This window comes from Aspergillus glaucus (assembly GCF_001890805.1).
Source record: "Aspergillus glaucus CBS 516.65 unplaced genomic scaffold ASPGLscaffold_10, whole genome shotgun sequence".
NCBI classification, from domain to species: domain Eukaryota; kingdom Fungi; phylum Ascomycota; class Eurotiomycetes; order Eurotiales; family Aspergillaceae; genus Aspergillus; species Aspergillus glaucus.
In genome coordinates this window covers 849,555-869,800 of record NW_019170462.1, presented here as the reverse complement: position 1 = coordinate 869,800, position 20,246 = coordinate 849,555, and the positions used below count along the sequence as shown (strand labels likewise).

General features: G+C 48.2%; 10 protein-coding genes across 10 annotated transcripts; 4 read left to right on the top strand and 6 right to left on the bottom strand.

Annotated features, from left to right (window-relative positions):
• Positions 1-1,858: 1,858 nt before the first annotated feature.
• Positions 1,859-2,434, top strand: ASPGLDRAFT_35666 (uncharacterized protein; the record flags this gene model as incomplete). Its single annotated transcript, XM_022544590.1, has 1 exon — positions 1,859-2,434. One exon carries the CDS (start codon positions 1,859-1,861, stop codon positions 2,432-2,434), a length of 576 nt encoding a protein of 191 aa, XP_022401100.1.
• Positions 2,435-2,789: 355 nt separating this feature from the next.
• On the bottom strand, positions 2,790-4,898 carry ASPGLDRAFT_126762 (putative phosphoinositide-specific phospholipase C; the record flags this gene model as incomplete). Its single annotated transcript, XM_022540673.1, has 4 exons — positions 2,790-2,955; positions 3,008-3,608; positions 3,659-4,436; positions 4,602-4,898. 4 exons carry the CDS (start codon positions 4,896-4,898, stop codon positions 2,790-2,792), a joined length of 1,842 nt encoding a protein of 613 aa, XP_022401099.1.
• Positions 4,899-6,124: 1,226 nt separating this feature from the next.
• Positions 6,125-6,990, top strand: ASPGLDRAFT_126033 (uncharacterized protein; the record flags this gene model as incomplete). The annotated part of the gene is made up of 2 exons (XM_022540617.1): positions 6,125-6,173; positions 6,242-6,990. The coding sequence occupies 2 exons, from the start codon at positions 6,125-6,127 to the stop codon at positions 6,988-6,990; spliced, it is 798 nt and encodes a 265-aa protein (XP_022401098.1).
• Positions 6,991-7,275: 285 nt separating this feature from the next.
• On the bottom strand, positions 7,276-8,084 carry ASPGLDRAFT_25842 (mitochondrial 54S ribosomal protein mL54; the record flags this gene model as incomplete). The annotated part of the gene is made up of 2 exons (XM_022543512.1): positions 7,276-7,523; positions 7,589-8,084. The coding sequence occupies 2 exons, from the start codon at positions 8,082-8,084 to the stop codon at positions 7,276-7,278; spliced, it is 744 nt and encodes a 247-aa protein (XP_022401097.1).
• Positions 8,085-8,449: 365 nt separating this feature from the next.
• ASPGLDRAFT_47283 (NAD-dependent epimerase/dehydratase family protein) lies at positions 8,450-10,059 on the bottom strand. Its single transcript, XM_022546639.1, has one exon. It carries the CDS (start codon positions 9,904-9,906, stop codon positions 8,614-8,616), a length of 1,293 nt encoding a protein of 430 aa, XP_022401096.1. The 5' UTR covers positions 9,907-10,059; the 3' UTR covers positions 8,450-8,613.
• Positions 10,060-12,678: 2,619 nt separating this feature from the next.
• ASPGLDRAFT_35661 (uncharacterized protein) lies at positions 12,679-13,085 on the top strand (the record flags this gene model as incomplete). The annotated part of the gene is made up of 2 exons (XM_022544589.1): positions 12,679-12,870; positions 12,927-13,085. The coding sequence occupies 2 exons, from the start codon at positions 12,679-12,681 to the stop codon at positions 13,083-13,085; spliced, it is 351 nt and encodes a 116-aa protein (XP_022401095.1).
• A 1,054-nt stretch (positions 13,086-14,139) lies between these two features.
• Positions 14,140-14,569, bottom strand: ASPGLDRAFT_58090 (uncharacterized protein; the record flags this gene model as incomplete). The annotated part of the gene is made up of 1 exon (XM_022548295.1): positions 14,140-14,569. Exon 1 carries the CDS (start codon positions 14,452-14,454, stop codon positions 14,140-14,142), a length of 315 nt encoding a protein of 104 aa, XP_022401094.1. The 5' UTR covers positions 14,455-14,569.
• A 271-nt stretch (positions 14,570-14,840) lies between these two features.
• ASPGLDRAFT_35659 (uncharacterized protein) lies at positions 14,841-15,281 on the bottom strand (the record flags this gene model as incomplete). Its single annotated transcript, XM_022544588.1, has 1 exon — positions 14,841-15,281. The coding sequence occupies one exon, from the start codon at positions 15,279-15,281 to the stop codon at positions 14,841-14,843; it is 441 nt and encodes a 146-aa protein (XP_022401093.1).
• A 1,175-nt stretch (positions 15,282-16,456) lies between these two features.
• ASPGLDRAFT_47280 (spherulation-specific family 4 protein) lies at positions 16,457-17,718 on the top strand. The gene is made up of 3 exons (XM_022546637.1): positions 16,457-16,756; positions 16,817-17,166; positions 17,259-17,718. The coding sequence occupies exons 1-3, from the start codon at positions 16,545-16,547 to the stop codon at positions 17,585-17,587; spliced, it is 891 nt and encodes a 296-aa protein (XP_022401092.1). The 5' UTR covers positions 16,457-16,544; the 3' UTR covers positions 17,588-17,718.
• A 1,469-nt stretch (positions 17,719-19,187) lies between these two features.
• On the bottom strand, positions 19,188-20,224 carry ASPGLDRAFT_47279 (endo alpha-1,4 polygalactosaminidase). Its single transcript, XM_022546636.1, has one exon. The coding sequence runs from the start codon at positions 20,206-20,208 to the stop codon at positions 19,297-19,299; it is 912 nt and encodes a 303-aa protein (XP_022401091.1). The 5' UTR covers positions 20,209-20,224; the 3' UTR covers positions 19,188-19,296.
• Positions 20,225-20,246: the final 22 nt, after the last annotated feature.

Below are 20,246 nucleotides of genomic sequence, written 5' to 3'. Positions count from 1 at the left end.
TTCTGTTGATAGATGGTATCATGGCCTCACACTGCTATACAAAGAAAAGAGGAATTGATGGAATATCATATTTGTACTTACTGATAGAGTGCAAGATGTGTGTTATCATGATACCACGCCCATCTGCAGGAGCTAGAGTAAGTCTATGATCACCATCCTCACTGAATCAAACTTTGACTTCTATCTACGGCTTGGGTGCAAATTATCCCTATACGCTCCGACCCATCATACACGCTCATTATCGCCCTGATATACGATGGCCTAGCGTCGGAATTAATAATAGTATTAGTGCTCGGGATGAGACGGATTTCCCTGGGGGAAGGCCGCTCTGACCCATTAGTAGGTAGATCTGCGAAGTTTTCGATCTCGAGAACACCTTCGATAGCCCCAATTCAGTCGATTTGAGGAAACTGTTCCTACATACAACCTTGTTGCTGATCACTCATTCATAAAGGGGAAACAGAGCGCCCAACACAATTCCTGCTGTTCCCATTCCATCTTTTCCAATATCTTCTTCTCTTTCCCAGCATCTCCATGTTACGTGTTATTGTACCATGCTTAAAATTCCCACCACCAAGACACAGGACCAAAATGACCAGTCCAGATTGCAGAGTCCCCAGGACAAAGAACAGAGACTCAAATTGGAAAATCCGGAGCCTTGAGACTTGGTTTTGGGAGTTGGTTTCAGTTATTTTCAGTGTGCTTTGCTTCATCGCTATCACGTGTCTCCTGATAATCTACGACAAAAAGCCATCTCCCAGTCTTCCACGAGGGCAGACACTGAATACAATCGTGTCTGTCCTTGCAACGGCCTCCAAATCATCCTTACTATGCATTATTGGCACCGCAATTGGTCAATTGAAATGATCTGGTTCCAACAGGGACACCAGCGCCAGCTATATCATTTACAATCGTTTTACGACGCCAGCCGTAGACCGATGGGCTTGCTCATGATTCTATTCCAACGCCAACATCCAGGCCATTATCTTATTTTCATCGGTACTTTCACCACAATTATTGCTCTGGATTTTGATCCTTTCATGCAGCAGGTCATTAGTTATCCTGTTCGACTGGTGAACAGCACATCGAGCGTTGTAACCGCCACACAAGCGAGATTCCCTTTCTCCTGGCTTTCAAAGGCGGCAGAATAGATAACAAGTTCATTCATGCAATGAACGCTGGGCTCTGGTCGGAGGACTTTCCAACTAATGCAAACTGCCCATCCGGAAATTGTACCTAGTCTCCCTTTTTGTCCACGGGCTGCTGTACTAAATGTGAAGACGTGACCTCCTTAGCCACGCTTGTCGGTTGCGATAATTTCATCAGCTTCAACAGCACCAGCATAAATGACACTCATCTGTGGGTACCATGCAATGTCACGCTTCCTCATGGAGCATGGTCCGAAAGTCCGATCAGAATTCAATCATATCAGCAGTACTCTGACAATCCTGGCAATGATGGTTTCCACATAACTATCCCACTCGATATCATCTGGGTAGTCAATGGGGAGGATGACAGCTGGAATCAGACTTATCAGGGGGTGAATGACCCCCTTTTTGTTCTTGCACACGCGGAACTGGACTTGCACCAAAGTAACTCCAGTGATGTACGACTTCCTGTCAATGGCGAGAAAATCCTCTCAATCACCCGCGTGGCGGAATGTGTGATATTCATGTGTGCTCGGACATACGATATTACTGTCTCTGGAGGGGAATTATCTGTCATTCCTACTTCGACTGATTATGGGCGAATATTCTCCTACTAGCACGACGTTGATATTCTAACCCTACCCGATGGAACAAACGTCACCAATAATACAGCAACCTGCTGGAAGCCAGCGCACGGCTACCCTAAGAACATGTCATTGATTTCAAAAGACCCATACACAAGCCTCGCATATGTCTTCCAAGACATCGACGAATTCGCAATCTGTCCAGTAGACACTCTATACCCAAGCCTCACCGACCTCCTCACATCATGCACAAACAAAACCATCGATGCCACAAACGAAACACACTGGTACTCAATGAAAGCCGCCACACCACCCAACCTGCAAAGGGTCCTAACGTCCAGTCTGGAGAGCGTTCTCACCAACATCGCCGCATCCCTGATCAAATACAGTCTAGACGTCAGCAACTTTACCGTCAATGGCACAGTCGCTGTGCCGGAGGTGTATGTGTCTGTGGATTGGGGCTTTCTTGCCCTCCCTGCTATGGTTCTGCTGTTGGGGATTGTCTTCTTGGTATCGACGATCTTGGTCAATCGGGAACATAAGCTTTCTCTTTGGAAATCTTCGCTTTTGCCGGTGCTGTATCATGGTCTTGGGGATGAGCTTGTTCGTGAGGAGCATGTTACTATTAGCTCTATGGAAGAAGCTGCGCAGTCTGTTCATGTGCGGCTTCGGTCTCATGATACTGTGTCGAAATTGAGGTGATGTAAGTTATAGTCTTAATTTACTAAATATGTCTTATGTATGCTTTCATAAATACTTTCATGATCGCAAAAAGAAAAATAAAAAACATGAATACATAACCCCCATTCAACAAAGCATGAAGGAGTCTAGAACCAAGTGGTTGGGTGCATTTTATTGAGGCTACCTTACTCAGGCTGCGCACCCATCGGCTCACTCTCTGCTCAGTTATGAACTCAAGCTGCTCAGGGAGGGCTCAGATTGAGCACTAACACGGAAAGAGGCAAGCGGCCAGAGCTCGAGAAAATCGATTTCGTATGTGCATTTCATTCTGCCGGTATTGCTTGCTATACAGAGCCAAATCCTGCCAGCGAAAGTTCTAAGAAATATTCTTGGTGATCTTCACCAAAACCACACCACCCGATTTCCACCCGGTGCAGTCGTGGAAGTGAAGAAGACGATAGCCACTCTGCAACCGGTCGAGTCGGATGCACGTCCATGCTGCCATGGAGTCGCGGCCGAGTTCGTTGTCCTTGATTTTGAATCTGCCCGTTGTTAGACTGGTCTAATATCTTAGGGGAGACTGGGTGTACTCACCTGACGAAACTCAATTCCTCAACGAGCCCTGCAACCTGCGGAAACTCGATCGTCTGAGGACCAAAATCGGGCGTCACCCCGACAGAGCTCTTGATGGTCCGCTTGTAGTAATTCTTCTCCGTATCCGTGCTGTCGTCGTCCGCCCCGGCACCGGTCTCCTCTCCCGGTTGTTCGATGTGCAGGCAGGTGGTCACGTACGGATGGAAGCTCTTCTCTTTCGTGTCGCCGGGTGGAAGGGAGAGGTCCTGTGCGGCGAAGAACTCAATCGAGAGATCTAGAGTTCGTTGAGTAATCAGAGTAAAGGGTTTTTCGGAGCTTCGGTAACCCTGTGGCTTTTGCACCCATCCGGGTTCTCCTCGGAACATGCCGTGGTTCAGCATAGTGCCCTTGTCGAGGTTTTGCCAGTTTAGGGCGACGATCTGCGCGCCGCGACGCCAGTGGAAGGCTGGGTCGAGGTTGGAGGAGTTCACGCGGAGACCGTAGGGGTACACGCGCATGAAATTGCTCCGGTTGTGTTCGAATAGAGCATCGCGGTAGTTTTGGGATGTTTCTTTGGCGGCGCTTTCGGAGAGCGAGAATACGTGGCCGGGTATTTTTGCCTCTTGTATCATGGTTAGTTGGGTTTATCGAATTATAGTACAGGGTACATACCTGGTTGATCCAAGCGCTTGAAGCTGAATCCCTTGGTGTAGACAGCTAGTCGACTCAGAGCATTCAAGATCTTAGAAGGCTTTGGTGGTGGCGCTGTGGATCCTTCCTGTGACTTCTGTGTTTGCACCCCCTCGAGCTCCTCAAGATCCTCTACGGCTTCATTCGCCTCGCCACTAACCGACTCTGGCAGCCATTTCACCTTAATCAAGATCTTCCGCTTCAAATCCTCCAGTATAGGCATGCATGGGCTGTTCAACATTTCCGGTGTGATGGTGATCAAGAACCCCTTCCACGCCTCCTGCATGATCTCCACCATAATCTCCTGCTGTTCGAGACAGGCATGAACCTCCAAGCTGACAATTACCGGTAAGTCGCTGGCGACAAAGGCACTGTCGCGGATCGCATTGCAGACATCACGGAATGTCGTCCCCTTGGTGAGTGTGTGACCGTGGAGCACTCTAGGCTCCGGACGTTGCGGTATATGAGCCGGATGGTCCTGGGCATTGCCATCACCAACAGTAGATGCGTCTTGGGGTGTAGACTTGCTGCCCATAATGCCGCCCAGCTTGGAAGAGACGGCATCATTAATGCGGGACCTGCGGCTAGTTGCCTTCTTTTCTTTTTCCAGTCTCTTGTGCTTTTGACGCTCCTTCTGCTCCTTCTTATGAGGTTTCTCGTCGTCTGAGCTGCTACTGCTGCTACTGGTGTCTTCGTCGTCTGAGTCAGCTTGTCCATCCCAGACGTCAATCTCTACACATCGGCAGCCACCAAGGAGAACCTATATTACGTTAGCAGGTGGCCAGTCAGGGATTGCCGTGGTATGACTGCATATGCAATGACGGAAGGAATGCACATCCCCGGACCTGCAGCCACCAGCCGCCAATCCCACCCCGAATAATCGAACAGTCATGATTCAGGAGTGCACAAGGAAAAGCAAACATACGTTCGTATATGCGCTGGCAGCAGCGTCACTGTAGAGTTGATTACCCGTCAAATACGTATTATGACTGGACGAGATGAAATAGTCCGAGATAGGGGCCGAAGTATCCTGCTTGTGTGGAGGTCGCAATGCAGCCGAAGCCGGACTAGCCATGTATGCTTGGAAGTCTGCCAACGAGGAAAGTGGATCTGCATGTTCCTTTCCATCAGAAGACTCGCTCTGGACCTTCTGGAGGAAGTCTGATCTGCACGACTCAGAGGTCAACACGGACTTGTAGATCAACTCCAGGTACGACGCCATTGTGGGCGAGAATGCCGCGACAGCCTCGTGCCCTTCTGCGGCATGGGGAATAGCTGGTTCTGCGCTTGGGTCAGGGGGAGAGCCTAGTGCGAGGTGACTGGTCTTCTGCACGAGCTTGTGCACCTCCTCTTTCATCGCGGTGGTTTTCGCCATTTTGCTTTTTCTTTTCTTTTCTTTTCTTTTTCTTTTTTTTTTTTTTTCTTTCTCCTGATTTTGTTTCGTTTGTTGTGATGATAGGGATTTGCTAATCGAATAGAGCTAAGCAAATATTGTGCTTGAATGAGACCAACTGTCACCTTAAGAGGTGTATGGACCGGTCCCTCTATTGATCAATGCGTTACCGGCTGGCCGGAGATGCAGTAGTGCGAGTTTGTTTATCTGCAGATGGAGCCGGTGGAAATGAGTATGAAGATCAAATGCTTCAGGGATAAAAATGATGAAGCTAGAGATGGGTCGTGAGAAGAAGAAAAGAGGATGGAAAAGGCAGGTAGCAGGAGAAGTGGTGCTGGGCGTTGAGTTGTTGTCTCCACATGACTGGCCCGCGTATTAGATCGGGCATCACCATCCGTACAGAATATACATTCTAGAGCCAGTCTCCTTGACCGACACAACAACATACTGGAATATAACTCGAATCGAAACCGCCCCCTGTACGGAGTATCTCTATGACCAGGGTACTCGATCAATCCAGCCCATGGATCTCCCGCCGAAATAACCCCGGTTGAAGATCTCAATGCCCCTCTATCACCAGGTGGGGAACATTACAAGCATACAGGGAAGCCGTGGTCAACAACATTCAGGGATTCTTGCCTGTGTATTTATTTTGCATATGATATGATTCTTCTTCTCTGAGCTCTTGACCGGATCGGTTATCAACCGCATCACCGGTAGTATGCCATTGCGCAGGCGCAAGCAGTCGTATCGGAGCCTTCAACAAGCATTGACTTGACCTGCAGTATATAGTACAGAAGTGCTTAGTATAGCAAAACACGGAATCACAAACTATCTGGCAAATTCATCAAAGCAGTAAAAGAATTCAACATAATGAAGTCGCATCGGTAAAGATCTATATCTTCCGTTCCGCCGCATTGGGAAGGATGACGGCATTCCGCCATCGAACAAAAAAGTTCTTCGCGCCTTCAACTTTGTCACACCAGCACAACAGACACCCCAATGACAACATTATAGACAAAACAGCACCTCTGCTATCTCACTAAACCGTCACAATGGCAGAAACACCGGTCCATTTCTTCGACGTCGAGTCGAAACTCCCAGGTACCCCTCGCGCCTTCCTCTTATCCAAATCCCACTCAGAATCGCTAACATAGAATAACCCCAAACAGACAACACAAAAGCATGGTCCTTCAACACCAACAAAACTCGCCTCGTCCTCAACTACAAAAACATCCCCTACACCCAATCCTTCATCTCCTACCCCGAAATCACCCCCCTCCTCCGCTCCCTCCAAGTAACCTCCTACCCCGAAGGTCCCTTCGCCTACACCCTACCCGCAATCTACCACCCATCCTCCATCCGCGTTGCAACAGGCGCAATGATGGACTCCCTCCCCATCGCCCACCACCTCGACCGTCTCTATCCCGAGCGCCCCCTCTGGCCCAACGGCGACGCCAGCTACGCGCTTTCCCTGGCCGTGGGTAAACTAGTCAGCAACGCGGTGCTGAAATCGCTAGTCCTCGTGATCCCGCACGTACCCAAGATCCTCGACAAGAAGGGACGGGAGTACTTTATCAAGACGCGGTCGGCGATGTTTGGAAAGCCGTTGTCGGAACTGAGGCCTTCGGATCCGGATGGTTTGCGCATGATTACGGAGAGTATTAAGAGGGAGGTGGAGACGTTGGCGCAGATGTTGAGGGGGCGGTATGGGAAGACGGGGCCGTTTTTTGAGGGGGAAACTGCTAGTTATGCGGATTTCATCCTGATGGCTTATTTGGCTTGGACGGAGAAGTTGGATAATCAGCTGTGGCGGGAGTTGATGGGGATTGGTCGGGGGGAGATTAAGGCTTTGTGGGATGCGTGTTTACCGTGGTTGTATGGGCAGGGTCAGACTACGAAGTGGAAGATTTCGAAGTGAGGTTAGGTTTCCTAGGTTTGGTTGAGGGAGGCAGGTCATATACCCAGGTTATTGCGTGTATTTATTGGTATTCGTGGAAGACGTGTGTAAATCAATTCATTTTTATCATTCGAAAGAATAAACCCCAAGATATTCCATTTAAGCGCCTTCATGTACATCAAAACACAGCGTCGCATGAAAGGAAATTGCCGTAAAAATACATGTTCAATGTCTTTTGGAGCCTCAATCGACTCAATTGTACACAGTCCTCCACAAAACCATGCAATAAACGACCTAGCCTGGTGTTTAAAGACCGCGCAAGAAGTTAGACTCCCGAATCTCCTTTCTTCTAGCCTCGCGTGCGCTCTTCGTGATCTCGGTCCGCTTCTCGAGACTCGCCGTAGCCTCTGTGAAGATATCTCCGGCTTCAGGACGGTTGTAGGACGCGGGCGTGATATCGATAGCTTGGTGGTGGACGGGGATCTTCGGGGGCATGGCAGCAGCCTGAGCAGCGAGCTTCTTTTCCAACTTCTTCCGGCCCTTCTTGTTCAGAGCTGTTCATCCAATTAGCACAATTTCTCCCAAACACCCATAAAAACCAAAGAAAAAAGGAACATACTACTAGGATCAACACCCCCATCCTGCGCCTTCTTCTTGCTCTCAAACTCCTGCAACAACCCCCACAACCACTCCGGATACTCCTCATCCTCGCGCGCAAACACATCTGGCTTATTTTTAAAATAGTTCAAGCCATTCAACTTCGTTCCCGCCGCACAGCTGCTAACAACCCTGGGCGCCTGCTTCACCGGCTGTTCCGGGTGCACGTCTGCATGCACGGCGCCGGAGGTGCTGAGCGGTTGCGAAACGCCGGGGGTGGCCGAGGACACGGCGGAGGGTATTGAGATGTCGTCCGCGATGGGCTGGCGGGGTTTGGGTGGTGGGGGGGTTGCGGAGACGGAGGGCTTGTTGTCGCTGTAGGGACGGGTTTGGTGGAATTGGGGGCGTTGGAGGGAGGTTTGGCGAATGGGTGAGGGGGTTGGGGCTGAGGTTGCCCGTGTGAGGGTTTGCGGTTGGAGGCGCGAGAGGATGCCGGTGCGACAGCGTTGGCAAATCATGGTGGCGGCTTTGGGGGTTATTGTCGGGCAATTGAAAGCCGGGAGATATCCAGACGAGGTTCTTGGGACCTCTGAAGGGTTCGGTCAATTCGGTGCGGACTGGTGGATGTAGAGGCCCGGCACGGAGATAGTTTTTGCTGAAAACTGCGGGATGAATTTGATGCCAAGCCGGAGGTGAAGTCACGTGCACTTTTCTCCGACAATTGTTTTTGTGGCCTGTAGCCCAGCAGAAATGAAGTTGAAGACGACTATAGACTTCAAGATACAGAACAAGACTCCCCTTCATTTGGTGCCAACATGGGCTTTGGAATAGTTCGACTTCCGCATTGGACACCACGGGTCGTCATTTGCTTGTAGAATCTCGGTACAGATCAGGTGAATATATATATGTGGTGTATCGAATTCAGGGCATTAAGGATACATATATCATACACGCTCCAACGCCATGCAATTAAAAAACAACAAAATAATCAAAATGCCGCCCAATTGCAATGCACTTTCTCTTCAGAGGCCTGGCCACCATATTGACCTATGAAGACAGACCACTAACATTCAAGAAATGACAGATATCCGAGCACGCGTCTCTCAACGTCTTCTCTGTCCTCCAATCAAGCTCCTCGTGAGACCTGCTGGCCACAGCAACACATGAGCCAACATCCCCAGGGCGCCGCCCGGTAGCCCTCACCGGAATATGCTTGGAAGAGACCTCCTCCATGGCGCTTACCACTTCCATCACGGAATGGCCATGTCCTGCACCGAGGTTGAATGTCCGGAAGTTGTCCTTTAGTTTATCGTCATTTGCGGCGTTGAGAGCAGCGATATGTCCTCGGGCAAGGTCAGTGACATGGATGAAGTCACGAACGGCGGTGCCATCCTCAGTTTCCCAGTCTGTTCCGAACACTTGCAGCTCTTTGTACTGCCCCGTGATGACCTTGACAACAGTCGGTAGGAGGTTCGTTGGGATTTGCTTCGGATCTTCACCCAGAAGACCGGAAGAATCGCAACCGATTGGATTGAAATATCGCAGGTTTACGATTGTCCATTCAGGGTCTGAAGCGGCCAAGTCAGCTAGGATTGTCTCGCACATCCATTTCGTGCGGCCATAGGGATTAGTGATTCCCGTGCAACCGGGTTTTGCGATTCTGTCGACTCCATCGTCGTCTCTAATGATCTGTTCTCTATGGACGCAAAGCTCCTCTCTCAGAGGAAGGCCAGAAGTCGCCAAGGTCCCGTATACTGTGGCAGAGGAAGAAAAGATGAACGTTTTGATACCAAATTCGCCCAAAGTTGCCGCAAAATCTATCAGTCCGCTTACGTTGTTCGCATAGTACTTCAACGGCTCCCGGATACTCTCTTCGATTGCTTTATGGGCAGCAAAATGGATGACACCGGCAATTCTGGACGTGGGATGACCCGTTTCCGACGGAATCCGGTACTCTTCAAGCAACTGCCGCAGTGCTCGTTGATCTCGAAAGTTGTGGGAATGCAGCCGCAACAACGGCATTTTGGTCCCTCTCTGCTCATGATAAGTGGGCGCCAGGAAGTTAATTCTCTCCAAAACGCTTAGGAAAGAGTTGCTGAGGTTATCTATTATGATAACGTTGTAATTCGCTTTGAGAAGTTCCAAAGTCGTGTGACTGCCAATGAAGCCCAGTCCACCGGTGACCAGTATGTACCGGTCAGAAGGAGAATCACTCTGCAGCTCTTCGAAATAGCCATCGCTATCAAATAAAACTGATGCGTCCGTTGTCGGTGAATCTAGGGAAAGCGGGAAGCAATACTCGAAAGGACTGCTCGAGTCATATCGGTCCGGAGTCTCCATCATGGATCAAATCGAAACGGCAAACTTGCAGAAATGTCGATCAAGCAGGGCGGATCGCGATGCAGACGGACTCTGTTCTAATATAACGGACGCAGGGTGACTGGCACGAGTCTACTGCCAAAACGTATAGCAATCAAAAAAAGAAAATCAGCCTCGAAAAAAAAAAAAAAAAAAAAAAAAAAAAAGCAAACGAAAAACATACCCTGAACCGGCACAGTGCCTGGAGAGCATTTCATGTAATGTAATCACACTCCCCGAAAGAGACATGTTTATCAAACCACCACAGTGTCTCAGTGAGGAGACAGGATTACACTTCGAACACTGTGAGATGAGCAGTCAGAGATGTACCACGCTGAACCCTCAAGTACTCGGTCACAGCCTCATGTTGTGATACATTTTAGTTATTTCTAGCTATAATGTACGGCCCAGATGGCGAAGTAGGGGATAATGCTCACTGTTTGGCTGAGCTGTCATTGCACAGACATGCATTATGAAAGTGCTCCAATGCGGCTAGTCGCAGCTAAGGAGGGACTGCTAGATCCCGCATCCTTCCCAACATTTCCCACCGTTCTTCCGAGGCTTAACAAGAGGCACCGCAAGCAAATCCCGATTATTCTTTCCTTTCAAGGTACGGTATTTCCGACAGCTCCAACCCTGCTACAGACCAGGAACATCCATGCCAATGAGAAGGCCTATTCAACATCTGATTACTAGCAAAAACCATGATTATTTAGATTAATGAACAGATTCTAAATCCAGTGATATTGGCCCCGAAAGAATATATCGCCAACGTTCCCCGCAGTCTACTGATTGTTACACGGGCGTCCCCTGCACTTCTCTCAGTAGATATCTCCCTAGTTATCTCCACTTCGTTTCAATTACACGAGTAGTCTCCAGCGTTGTCACTAAATTGTACCAACAGTAAGGCTAGTATCAGTTGAATGACGTTATGGGGAAAGGATTACCATTGGATCCATTGCTCGTTACCCTGTATGAGCATAGCAATTAGCTTTCCCATGGAATGGTACCTTGAAACAGAGGATGATATAAAAGATCGAGCAAGCTGAGTCAAACTTTGTTGTTCAGGGCGGCTGTGTGGAGTGATAATTTCTACTTCTATCAGGACTGAGTGTCAACTTCAAGGGGACCATAAAAGGAGTGACATGGGATCTGGATGTATACAGTTATTCATCATAGCACAACAGGCCGCAGCAGTTTGATTCGGGGTTTATTGCCTATATATGTACCAATTGATTTACTTAATTATGCTGTGAAGAAGTCATGATAGCGTGAATCATTTAGGCGGCAGTCATATACCGTTGTCGGCCCATGGCCGCCTTCGTTGCCTTTTCTACCTCCGTAACTACCTCCATTTCCTCTGTTTGAATTTAATCTCTTGGCTTGGATTCTTCATTCTCACTATATACAATTGCGGGTCTGATTTCTTCATTCGTGATAGCTGCGTCCGCCCTATACTCTTGACCTGTACACCCGTTCGACACGCGAGGCAGGGTCCCCTCTGTCTGGCTTGTACAGTTCCTGACGCCCCTCCCACTATACTGCTGCTCCCGCGGGCTATTCTGTTGCTCAGGAGGGTGTTCCCCACTCTCCCCGAGACGAGTCCTCGCAACTGCTCCTCTGGATGGATCGCACTCCAGCAGTCACTGCCGTGACTCGCTTAGTTCTATCAAGGAAGACGTCGACAGTAAGTTTTTGTTTGTGGACTTACACTTCAAGAGAAGAAAATTAACGGTTTCCAAAGCAGTCCTTTGTCGACACCCATATCGACCACCGGAAATTCATACATTTCCTTCCAGCTACACCAGGCATAGGAGCTTAGCATTTGAACCGTGATTCTTCGCCAATCTCAACCGATCATGACGGCTCCTTCAGGGGGGACGTGATGCTATACATGATTTCAACTTCATTTCGCGCAGTTTATCATTCTACTACACGCCCGCATCGCGCTAACACCATGGGTGCCCGACGTACGATCTAACCCTATGGCCTCACAGAAATATACTGCCCCGAGTACGCGTTGGTAGACGTTATACTTGTGCACGGACTGAATGGCCACCCCCACGATACCTGGGAGACTGCCAGAGTGTTGACCTATTGCCAAAATTTATACAAAACACCCGCATACTTACGTACGGGTACAATACGGAGGTGGTGGCGGATTGGAGGGAGGCAACCTCCTGCGACTTTATACATAACCACGGAGAGACTTTGGCCCAGAGCATTATCGTCAACCGCAATGTTAGTATCCTACCTTACCAGAACGATATTTTCGCTAATGTTGAATTCTACTTCTCTTTTTTATTTTTTTAAGCTTCGCAATTGGATGCAAAGACCCATAGTATTCGTCTGTCATTCCCTCGGTGGCCTCGTGGTCAAGTGTATGTTAATACACTGTCACAACATTACCAGCGGCAAAGTCGCTCACCTACGCTCTCCGTTCATCCCTACATACAGGATTATATTTCTCGGAACTCCGCATAATGGGTCGAATATTGCCAAGTCGGAGAGCATTCTAGAGAACATCTTTCACGCCGTGGTGCCTAGGAAGCTCATGGAGAGTAACCCTAATCTGATAAAGCCCTATAAAGGGATAGCGAGACTATAAAGAATATCAACGTCTTATTTTCCGAGGTTATAAACCGCTTCAACATATTCTTCTTGTATGAGACGCGTGCTATAAACATTAAGGCGACCAAGCAAATTATCATCAATGAGGGTGGCGCTGCACCCTGCATTCGCGGCACCGAATGTATGGGCATCGAAGCAGACCATATCTCAATTTGCAAATTCGCCAGCATTACCGCGCTAGGTTTCGAAGTGATCGCAGAAGCTCTGCACCGGTACGCTCACGATGCCCCTAAGGTCATAGAGCAGCGTTGGCGTGAAGAGGAATTAACTCGGCAACTGAAGAAGGCGAGAAAGCTGAACACGCTTCTAATCAAGGTATGTTACCCCATATCTATCATGGTGGAATAGTAACTGACACCACTGGGATCCAGGAGCGGACTTTGGCTCGGGCTATCTGGTGGGGGGTACTATGCGAGGTAACCCCCCCAGAAACTAAAGTAATCACTATGCTTATGAAATTGAGAAACTCTCGGAATATTAGTCTGCCGACAGCCAAACTTGTTCTACCGTCGGGCGAGACTTATCACTAACATAATTTCTCATCCGTCGATCAAGGACGCAAGGCTGGGGTGTGAAGAGAGTACGGAGTCCACGGCGCCCGACTATTGCAGCACTACTTGGGAAACGATGAAAAGGCAATCATTACTCGTTACCGGAAACGTCTTCAAACAGCGATTGAAAATATCTGTACCAGCGTTCAGAACAGGGACCCGGTTGAGAAGCTTCATGTGTCGGTAGTGCCGATATTCGACGAGGCAAGCAGCCCTTCTTCGGTATCTTCCGGTTCCATTTCCACTGCGTGTGAAGAAGGATCGCCCGCCTTCTCTACATCTTCTGAAGCTTCTTGTCTACGCTAAACAATCGGTTGATTCCTTTATCTTTACGATCGGTCTTTCCCGCGTTCTCCTATTATGATAGGAAAGGTCGTCGTCTTCTTCGTTTTTTATCGATGATGCACATTCACATCCGAACTGGAACCAAACCTATGACCATCAACGCTCGCTTTCGACATGTCTTTTACCATAAGACCTCCTTCTAATTTTCTCAAGACGTCTATCTGCAACTCGAGACGGACGTGTTCGTTCTCGACAACTTATGGCTGGCCGGCTGGCCCCACCTGTCAACACCCCAATTGTTATCGGCTGAATATGCTCTTCACCTTCTAGCAATCCTCTTCAGACTTACGCTATCAGATCCACTCGAGATTATTTATCTCTTTCCCTCAACCTATCATTTTAACATTGCCAATACCTCGGAGACAAAGAATGCTATGCATTGGTGGCTAGATTGCTAGGAATTGTTCTATTTTTATTTCGTCTTCTCTCGTTTTGTAATGGATCACCGGTGGTCATGAAATCATAATGTGTGTATTACTAGAGATAAGAGCAATAAACTCTATATGACTCGAACTTATATCGAGAACAACAATAATATCGTTACTAGAACGGAAAATAAGATTAATCGTGCAGCATACAGCTCGCTGGTGGACAATGACTGCATCCCGTCCTTGTTATCTTGGGTTGTGCTGTGCCGATTGTGATCTGACTACACTCTTATCAAACCAACAGTGCACTTTTTGCACGTTTACAGACCAGAGACATCCATGCCAGTGAGAACAATACTACTACTTCGTGTTTGGGGGGGGAGGGTGTCATTTTCATCACCAGGCAAAAGCTCGGGATGCTGCTCGAAGACCTCGGCCTGTTCAGACTCAAGCCACAACTTCTCTCTAGGAACCCCCTCGACCTCTCGAAACGCTTCTTCGATCTTGTTGAACCGTTCCTTGCACTGATGAACCTGAGCCGCAAATCTCACATTGTCCGTGCCCTCTAAGCCATGTGGCAGCCAAAAACCGAAAGTTTCAGTGCCATTCTTCGGTATGACTGTTCCGTCAGGCATTATGAATTTTTCTCCATCTCGTGAGTTCTGAGCGATTGTTGCGTTAGGTTTGTCCCTCTTTGAACCAGTTCAGATACTGCATGTTACATTCGCCGAGGAATCCACTTTCTAGGATGATCTGGAAGAGCTTTTCGAGCTCGACGCCACTCCGCACTATTATGGTTTTCAGCATGCCATTGTCAGTATCATCAGATCGAAAAGGGAAGAAAGGAAAGGGAGGAAAGTGTATACCAATGAATATCTTCATACCAACACGCGGACTGCAGTGGTATCTTGCCACCGATGATGAAGTCATCATCCTGACCAGGGAAAGAGAGACAGAAAACAAGAGAACTGACAATCCTAGAAACTACGGACTTCGCATCCGTATCCATTGGGACAGTAAATCAACGTGGATGAAACAAGCCACGAGCGACAAGGAGCTTAAAGACGTCCCAAATTGCCGATTGACGTCGGGCACGCCAATACAAGTTGCGGAGCATCCCTCGCCAGTCCGGCGACCAAGCATAGAGCTGATCAAAGACCACAATGTCAGGTACGTAGCCGCTACGCGGATCACACCTCGAAATTTCACTGTCAAGGACAGCCTTTGCAGAACCTGTTACTAACTGGCTATCCTGGCAGATGGTATCACGGATTAGGGAATCGCTGGTGGGCCATTCAATCCGGTGGCGACGTGCGCATACCTTAGGGTCGTATAGGACGTCCACCTTCTCTCGGAAAATCAGTTCTTCAACCGCTGACATGCCATCGAGTGGCTCACTCGCATAAAGTTGGGGCTTTATATCGGTGCCACTGGGTGTCAAGTTGATGAACTGCTCTGTCATGAATGCTTCGTGGTTACGGATTTTCCAAGATACCCGTCCCCGAGGAAGGGTTATCTTCGCCAGGGACTGTACGAATGGATATGTATGCTGACTATTGCGAATTCGATTGCTGATGCTGCGTGTAGCAGGGCATATACTATCGGTGTAGCGATCTCTTGGTTCTGATGATCGGATAACGCCGTCAAACAGGCCTGGGTAAGCCCCAGAAATGGCTTTCACCTGTACGCCTGTCTTAAACCCAGACAGAAGGTCACGAAAGACAGATGGATGAATCTGTTTATCTCCAATACAGTATTCTCCACTATTTGTCCTGCGACCTTCGAGTATGATGTTGACAACGTCTCCTTCCTGAGTTTGTCCCTTTATCTTTGCTATTCATTATTCTACCCGAGCTAGCAGTTCATGTGGACCAACTTGCGTGAACCAACGACAACCATCCAAATACACTTGTCTGGAATAGGTATATATGGCCTGTGCACCGCTAGGGCCGGTTTTTCCGAGCTTTATAACGTAGATCGGTAGATTGTGCTCGTTCTGAAACTACATGAGATGCTCCTCTAGTGGAAAGCATGACAGAAAGTCTCCTTCAACTCCCCGTTCTCAAAATGCCATGCGGTATCCCTTAAAGTCGGAGAAGGCGTGGCCATCTCTGTGGTCCGTAGCTCCGCATACGACAAGGTAGGAGAGCATCTTGTGTTTTGGTCGTTTTGTTCGTGCTTGGTAGGTGACATCGTAGTATCAGGGGTGAGTTTCTGTAGTTATGGTCAGCGCTAGGCAGCCAACAAACACATGTAATCATCAACTCATCATTACCTTGTAGCAGTTGTAGAGAGGGTTGATTAGGATATTAATTGCTTCTTATAAGTGAGACGCTTTGGTTGGCAAACAGAATAAAGGCTCGTAGTTGAAAGCACATTTTGCATTACTGTGAATGTTTGAAGAAACTGATTCTTTCACTTCAAAGCACCTCTTAGAATTGGATCTCTCTTATTTATACATGCTCACTTGAGCATCAATCAATTTTATATTGGCAAAGTTGGGAGAGCCAATTTGATAAACCTATCAATTACTCTTCCTGGTATCATTACCCATGAAAATCAACGATGAGTTGTATAGAGTGACATTGAAGCTAATGTAACAATCAATGGCGATGCAGAAAGAATATTTCATGCAATTGTGTAACATACAACTCACTATCACCTTGGACAAGCCTTATATCCCGCCTCTCCTATCTCTGCATGCTGAGCCATATCGCTGCCCGAAATGAACTTCCAAAAACTGGCAAACAACCGGTTTCTCCAGAGCAAGCGTTCCCGCCTCTTAGCATTCATTGCCCTCGTTCTGATCCTAGCCATCACCATCCCTCCAACAGTAGTCGTCCCACTCCGAAAGGAAAACATGGGACCGAAATCGAAGGTTTTTGTCCCTCTCTATGTGTATCCTGCTCCTGGCGCGTGGACGCCTTTGGAGAATGTGTATGTTGCCACCTGAGTTTCTTCCTGTGCTGTATTTAGAACAGGAACTGAGCACTGCAGAGTCGCCACACACCCGAGTGTTAATTTTAACGTTGTGATTAATCCTGGCAATGGGCCGGGTCCGAATGCCCTGCCGGATGCGAATTACACGCGTGAGATACCAAGGCTTGCTCTATACTCTAATGTGCGGCTTTTGGGATACGTTCCGATTACTTATACAAATCGTGATATTGGCCTCGTGCGCAGAGATGTTGAGACGTATGCAGGATGGCCAGTTAACGGTTCTAATCCGGACCTCGCGGTCCAGGGTATATTCTTCGATGAGACGCCGCAGGAATATGATGATCGTGCCTTGGGGTATTTTCAGGAACTCAGGGACTTGGTAAAGGGGAGTTCGGGGCTGGGTCCTGATAATCATGTACGTTTTGTCTACTCAAGTCGATGCTTCTACCCTACCTTGTTCACAATGCGCTTCAGTTCGTGCACTTCTGTGATAATTAACATAACCAGGTATTCCACAACCCCGGCGTCGTCCCCGACTCCCGCTACTTATCAACAGCCGATTCCATCGTAGTCTTCGAAGCAACATACGATACCTTCCAAGAGCGTCGCAAAGCAAAGGTATTCAAAACTCTATCCGACAACAACCGTGGACAGCTCTGCGCGGTCATCCATTCTGTCCCAGATAGCATACAAGGCTCTAAGCTGCGCAGTCTGGTCAAGGAGGCCCGGAAGGTTGCTGAGGAGGTCTATGTTACGCATTTGAGGGTGGATTATTATGCGGGTTTCGGGCATAGTTGGGGTGATTTTGTCGATTTGATGGCGGCTTGAACTGTGAATGTAGCATTCTATGCTTATGTTGTCTGCGTTATTATGATATACATGTATTCTTTGTTTATTCTTCGTCTATAGTACTCTTACAAAAAGCAGATAGAAACTGGTATTTGCCAATACACCCCATACCATATGATATCATAATTTTCAAATTCCACTTTCACCAATACATCCGCTAACCTAATCCGGCCTAGCCCAAACCCTAACTATATAAATACAAGCCAGCATATGCTGGTCCTAGACGCAGCTGCACCGTTACCAAACTACTTTCCTTCCCGGAATGCATACATAAGACGCAGCTCTGTTCAATTCTCCGATTGGACTCGAGTCAGCATTTGCCTTTGCCCTCGCATGCAGTAACACCCACATGAGGCAGTTGTCAGCCCGTATTTAAATATCGAGTGTGTACAGGTACTCGGTGCATGATTTTGATTGGGGCTGATGAAACGTTCCAGTTGATTTGCCATTGATATCATTCGTTGGAGGCTACTAATATAGTTGTTCTGATGGTGTGTGGCACTGCATGTGTTTTTTGCGCTGGAAAGGGTTTTTTGGAGAAGTACTTGGTAACGATTGAAGTAAGGGTATGCTGCAGAGTAGTATGGCATATTTAATCGATTATAGATAGAGTGCTGGATCCTTCAGGCATCATGGATCATGTTCCTTCGATCCTACAATGTCACCCATCAAGGGCTTGCCCGAGAATCTCCGGGCGATGTAGATATCTCGAATGTCAGCTATCAGTGTCACAATACATCAGGTCAAGTGACTACGTTATCAGGAGGATATTCGTAGTGTACACTGAGGGTTTTCCGATGGACCTGCCGTGTTATCCATAACTCGATATCCTGGAGAAGTATACATCGATATGTGTACAACCGGACTTCCTGTGAAAGATAATCAACTCAAAAAGTTTTCGATGAAACTTGACAGATGTATGCAGTAGTCGGAAACGCCGTAGCATTGACGATCGTACGACAGATTTGTTTATGGACTGCGATCCAGACACGAACCCAGATCCTGACGCGGAAAAGGCGACCCGATCATGTCCGCGAGACTAGTAGTGGATAATCATTTCCAAGGCTCCCTGGAAATCATTCTGAGACAGCCGATCAAACCCTGAGATTTTCTACCCGGAAATACCCGCTACGATCCGCTCGGAAGCATATCTCGTTGACCCAGACGAACCTTATTGGCCGTTGGCCATAGATTGCAATAGATCGAAGATTTTCGGTTTATTGCAGCTCTAGCCACACCGCATGGCGAGTGCCAGCTAATTCCCTGTAGTGACGTTGAGATGCAGAAGGCTTTGTTTGAAATGGGACTGGGCAGCAAACGGGGCGGGGACCGGTTACACAGGCAAAAGTCTTCAGCTCGACGTGGGCACGATGATGAGTCTGGGCTTTTACAAGGCTGAGTGGGTACGGAATAGAAGTTATCAGTACATAGGGATCTGTGAGGAGTACAAACGATGTGTACCAGATGTAATCGGTATGTGTCATATACAGAAAGCCAAGTAGCTTCTCATTAAATATACATGACCCTAGTCTATATACACTTGTAGTATTGGAACACTCATCCGAATATGATGAATTTGATATAGCAGCAGAGGTCCTTCCTAGAACTCAAAGAGATTTAGAGAACTCATTAATGTATTACTATAACCTAACTAGAAACATTCGAACCTCACCATCATAAAGCCAACATCAACACGTCTGAATCCAATAATCCAAATTCATATTCTTCATCACCGTCGAGAAGCCCCTCGCCTCATCCGACCCACAAACACTCTGCTTCTGCATATTAGTAACAGACAGCGTATCATTCACCTTATTCCCCTTCGGATACTCAATATGAAAAACCGGCTTCCCCGCCTCAATAAACTTCGCATAAGTCTCACACTCCTTATACTCCCCGCACTGCTCATTCACACTCCATTGCATATTCCTTATAACATACGGAATAATATCCCCTGCATTCTTCAACCCCATCGACATATCCCGCGCATGGGTCTCATTAGCCAGCCAATTGACATAGTCCGCAGCATCTGCGCGCGTCAGACCCAGCCCATTATGGTTATCGTAGCCGTCGATGTTATCCGGGTCGACGCCGTCACAGCCTTTGTCGCGTGCGGTGTCTAGGCGGGAGAGCATGATTCTGCGCACATTTTCGGAGTTTATGTCGAGCCAGCGCTCGCCTGGCCAGCTGGCTAGGTTTGAACCGAGGTCGGATTTGTGGAATTGAGTTCTATCGTCGCGCCAGTCTTCGTAGCTTCCGGCGGAGAAGTAGCAGAGGACTTTTCGGCCGTCGTTGTGGAGTTGGGCAATGGTGTCTTTTGTGTTGTAGAAGAGGTCGATGTCGTATATATCTGCGTTAGTCGATGTATCGTCGAGTTGATAGAGAAGCACAATTTGAAAAGTCGACCCGGCTGCTGGCTGCCATTTCGCAGGCGTTGGTGGCGTCTCTCTTGGCTCCCGCTCCTTATCGTGTTTCAAACCCAGACCCAGCGCGAGACCCAAAACCAGAATAAGAACGAGTAAGGCCGAGATAAGAACGATGAGCTTCTTCTTGGTAGACCATGTCTTCCAACCACCCGTAGACTGACCCATGGGCGTCATGGTGAAGGGGGTCGCCATAGCAGGCGATATCGACATGA

Excerpts from the sequence above, each read along its gene's own strand:
- ASPGLDRAFT_47283 (XM_022546639.1), bottom strand. The coding sequence starts at position 9,906 with ATGGAGACTCCGGACCGATATGACTCGAGCAGTCCTTTCGAGTATTGC.
- ASPGLDRAFT_47279 (XM_022546636.1), bottom strand. The coding sequence starts at position 20,208 with ATGACGCCCATGGGTCAGTCTACGGGTGGTTGGAAGACATGGTCTACC.
- ASPGLDRAFT_47280 (XM_022546637.1), top strand. The coding sequence starts at position 16,545 with ATGAACTTCCAAAAACTGGCAAACAACCGGTTTCTCCAGAGCAAGCGT. Across the intron at positions 16,757-16,816 it reads TGGACGCCTTTGGAGAATGT|AGTCGCCACACACCCGAGTG; the intron begins GTATGTTGCCAC and ends TGAGCACTGCAG. Across the intron at positions 17,167-17,258 it reads GAGTTCGGGGCTGGGTCCTG|ATAACCAGGTATTCCACAAC; the intron begins ATAATCATGTAC and ends GTGATAATTAAC.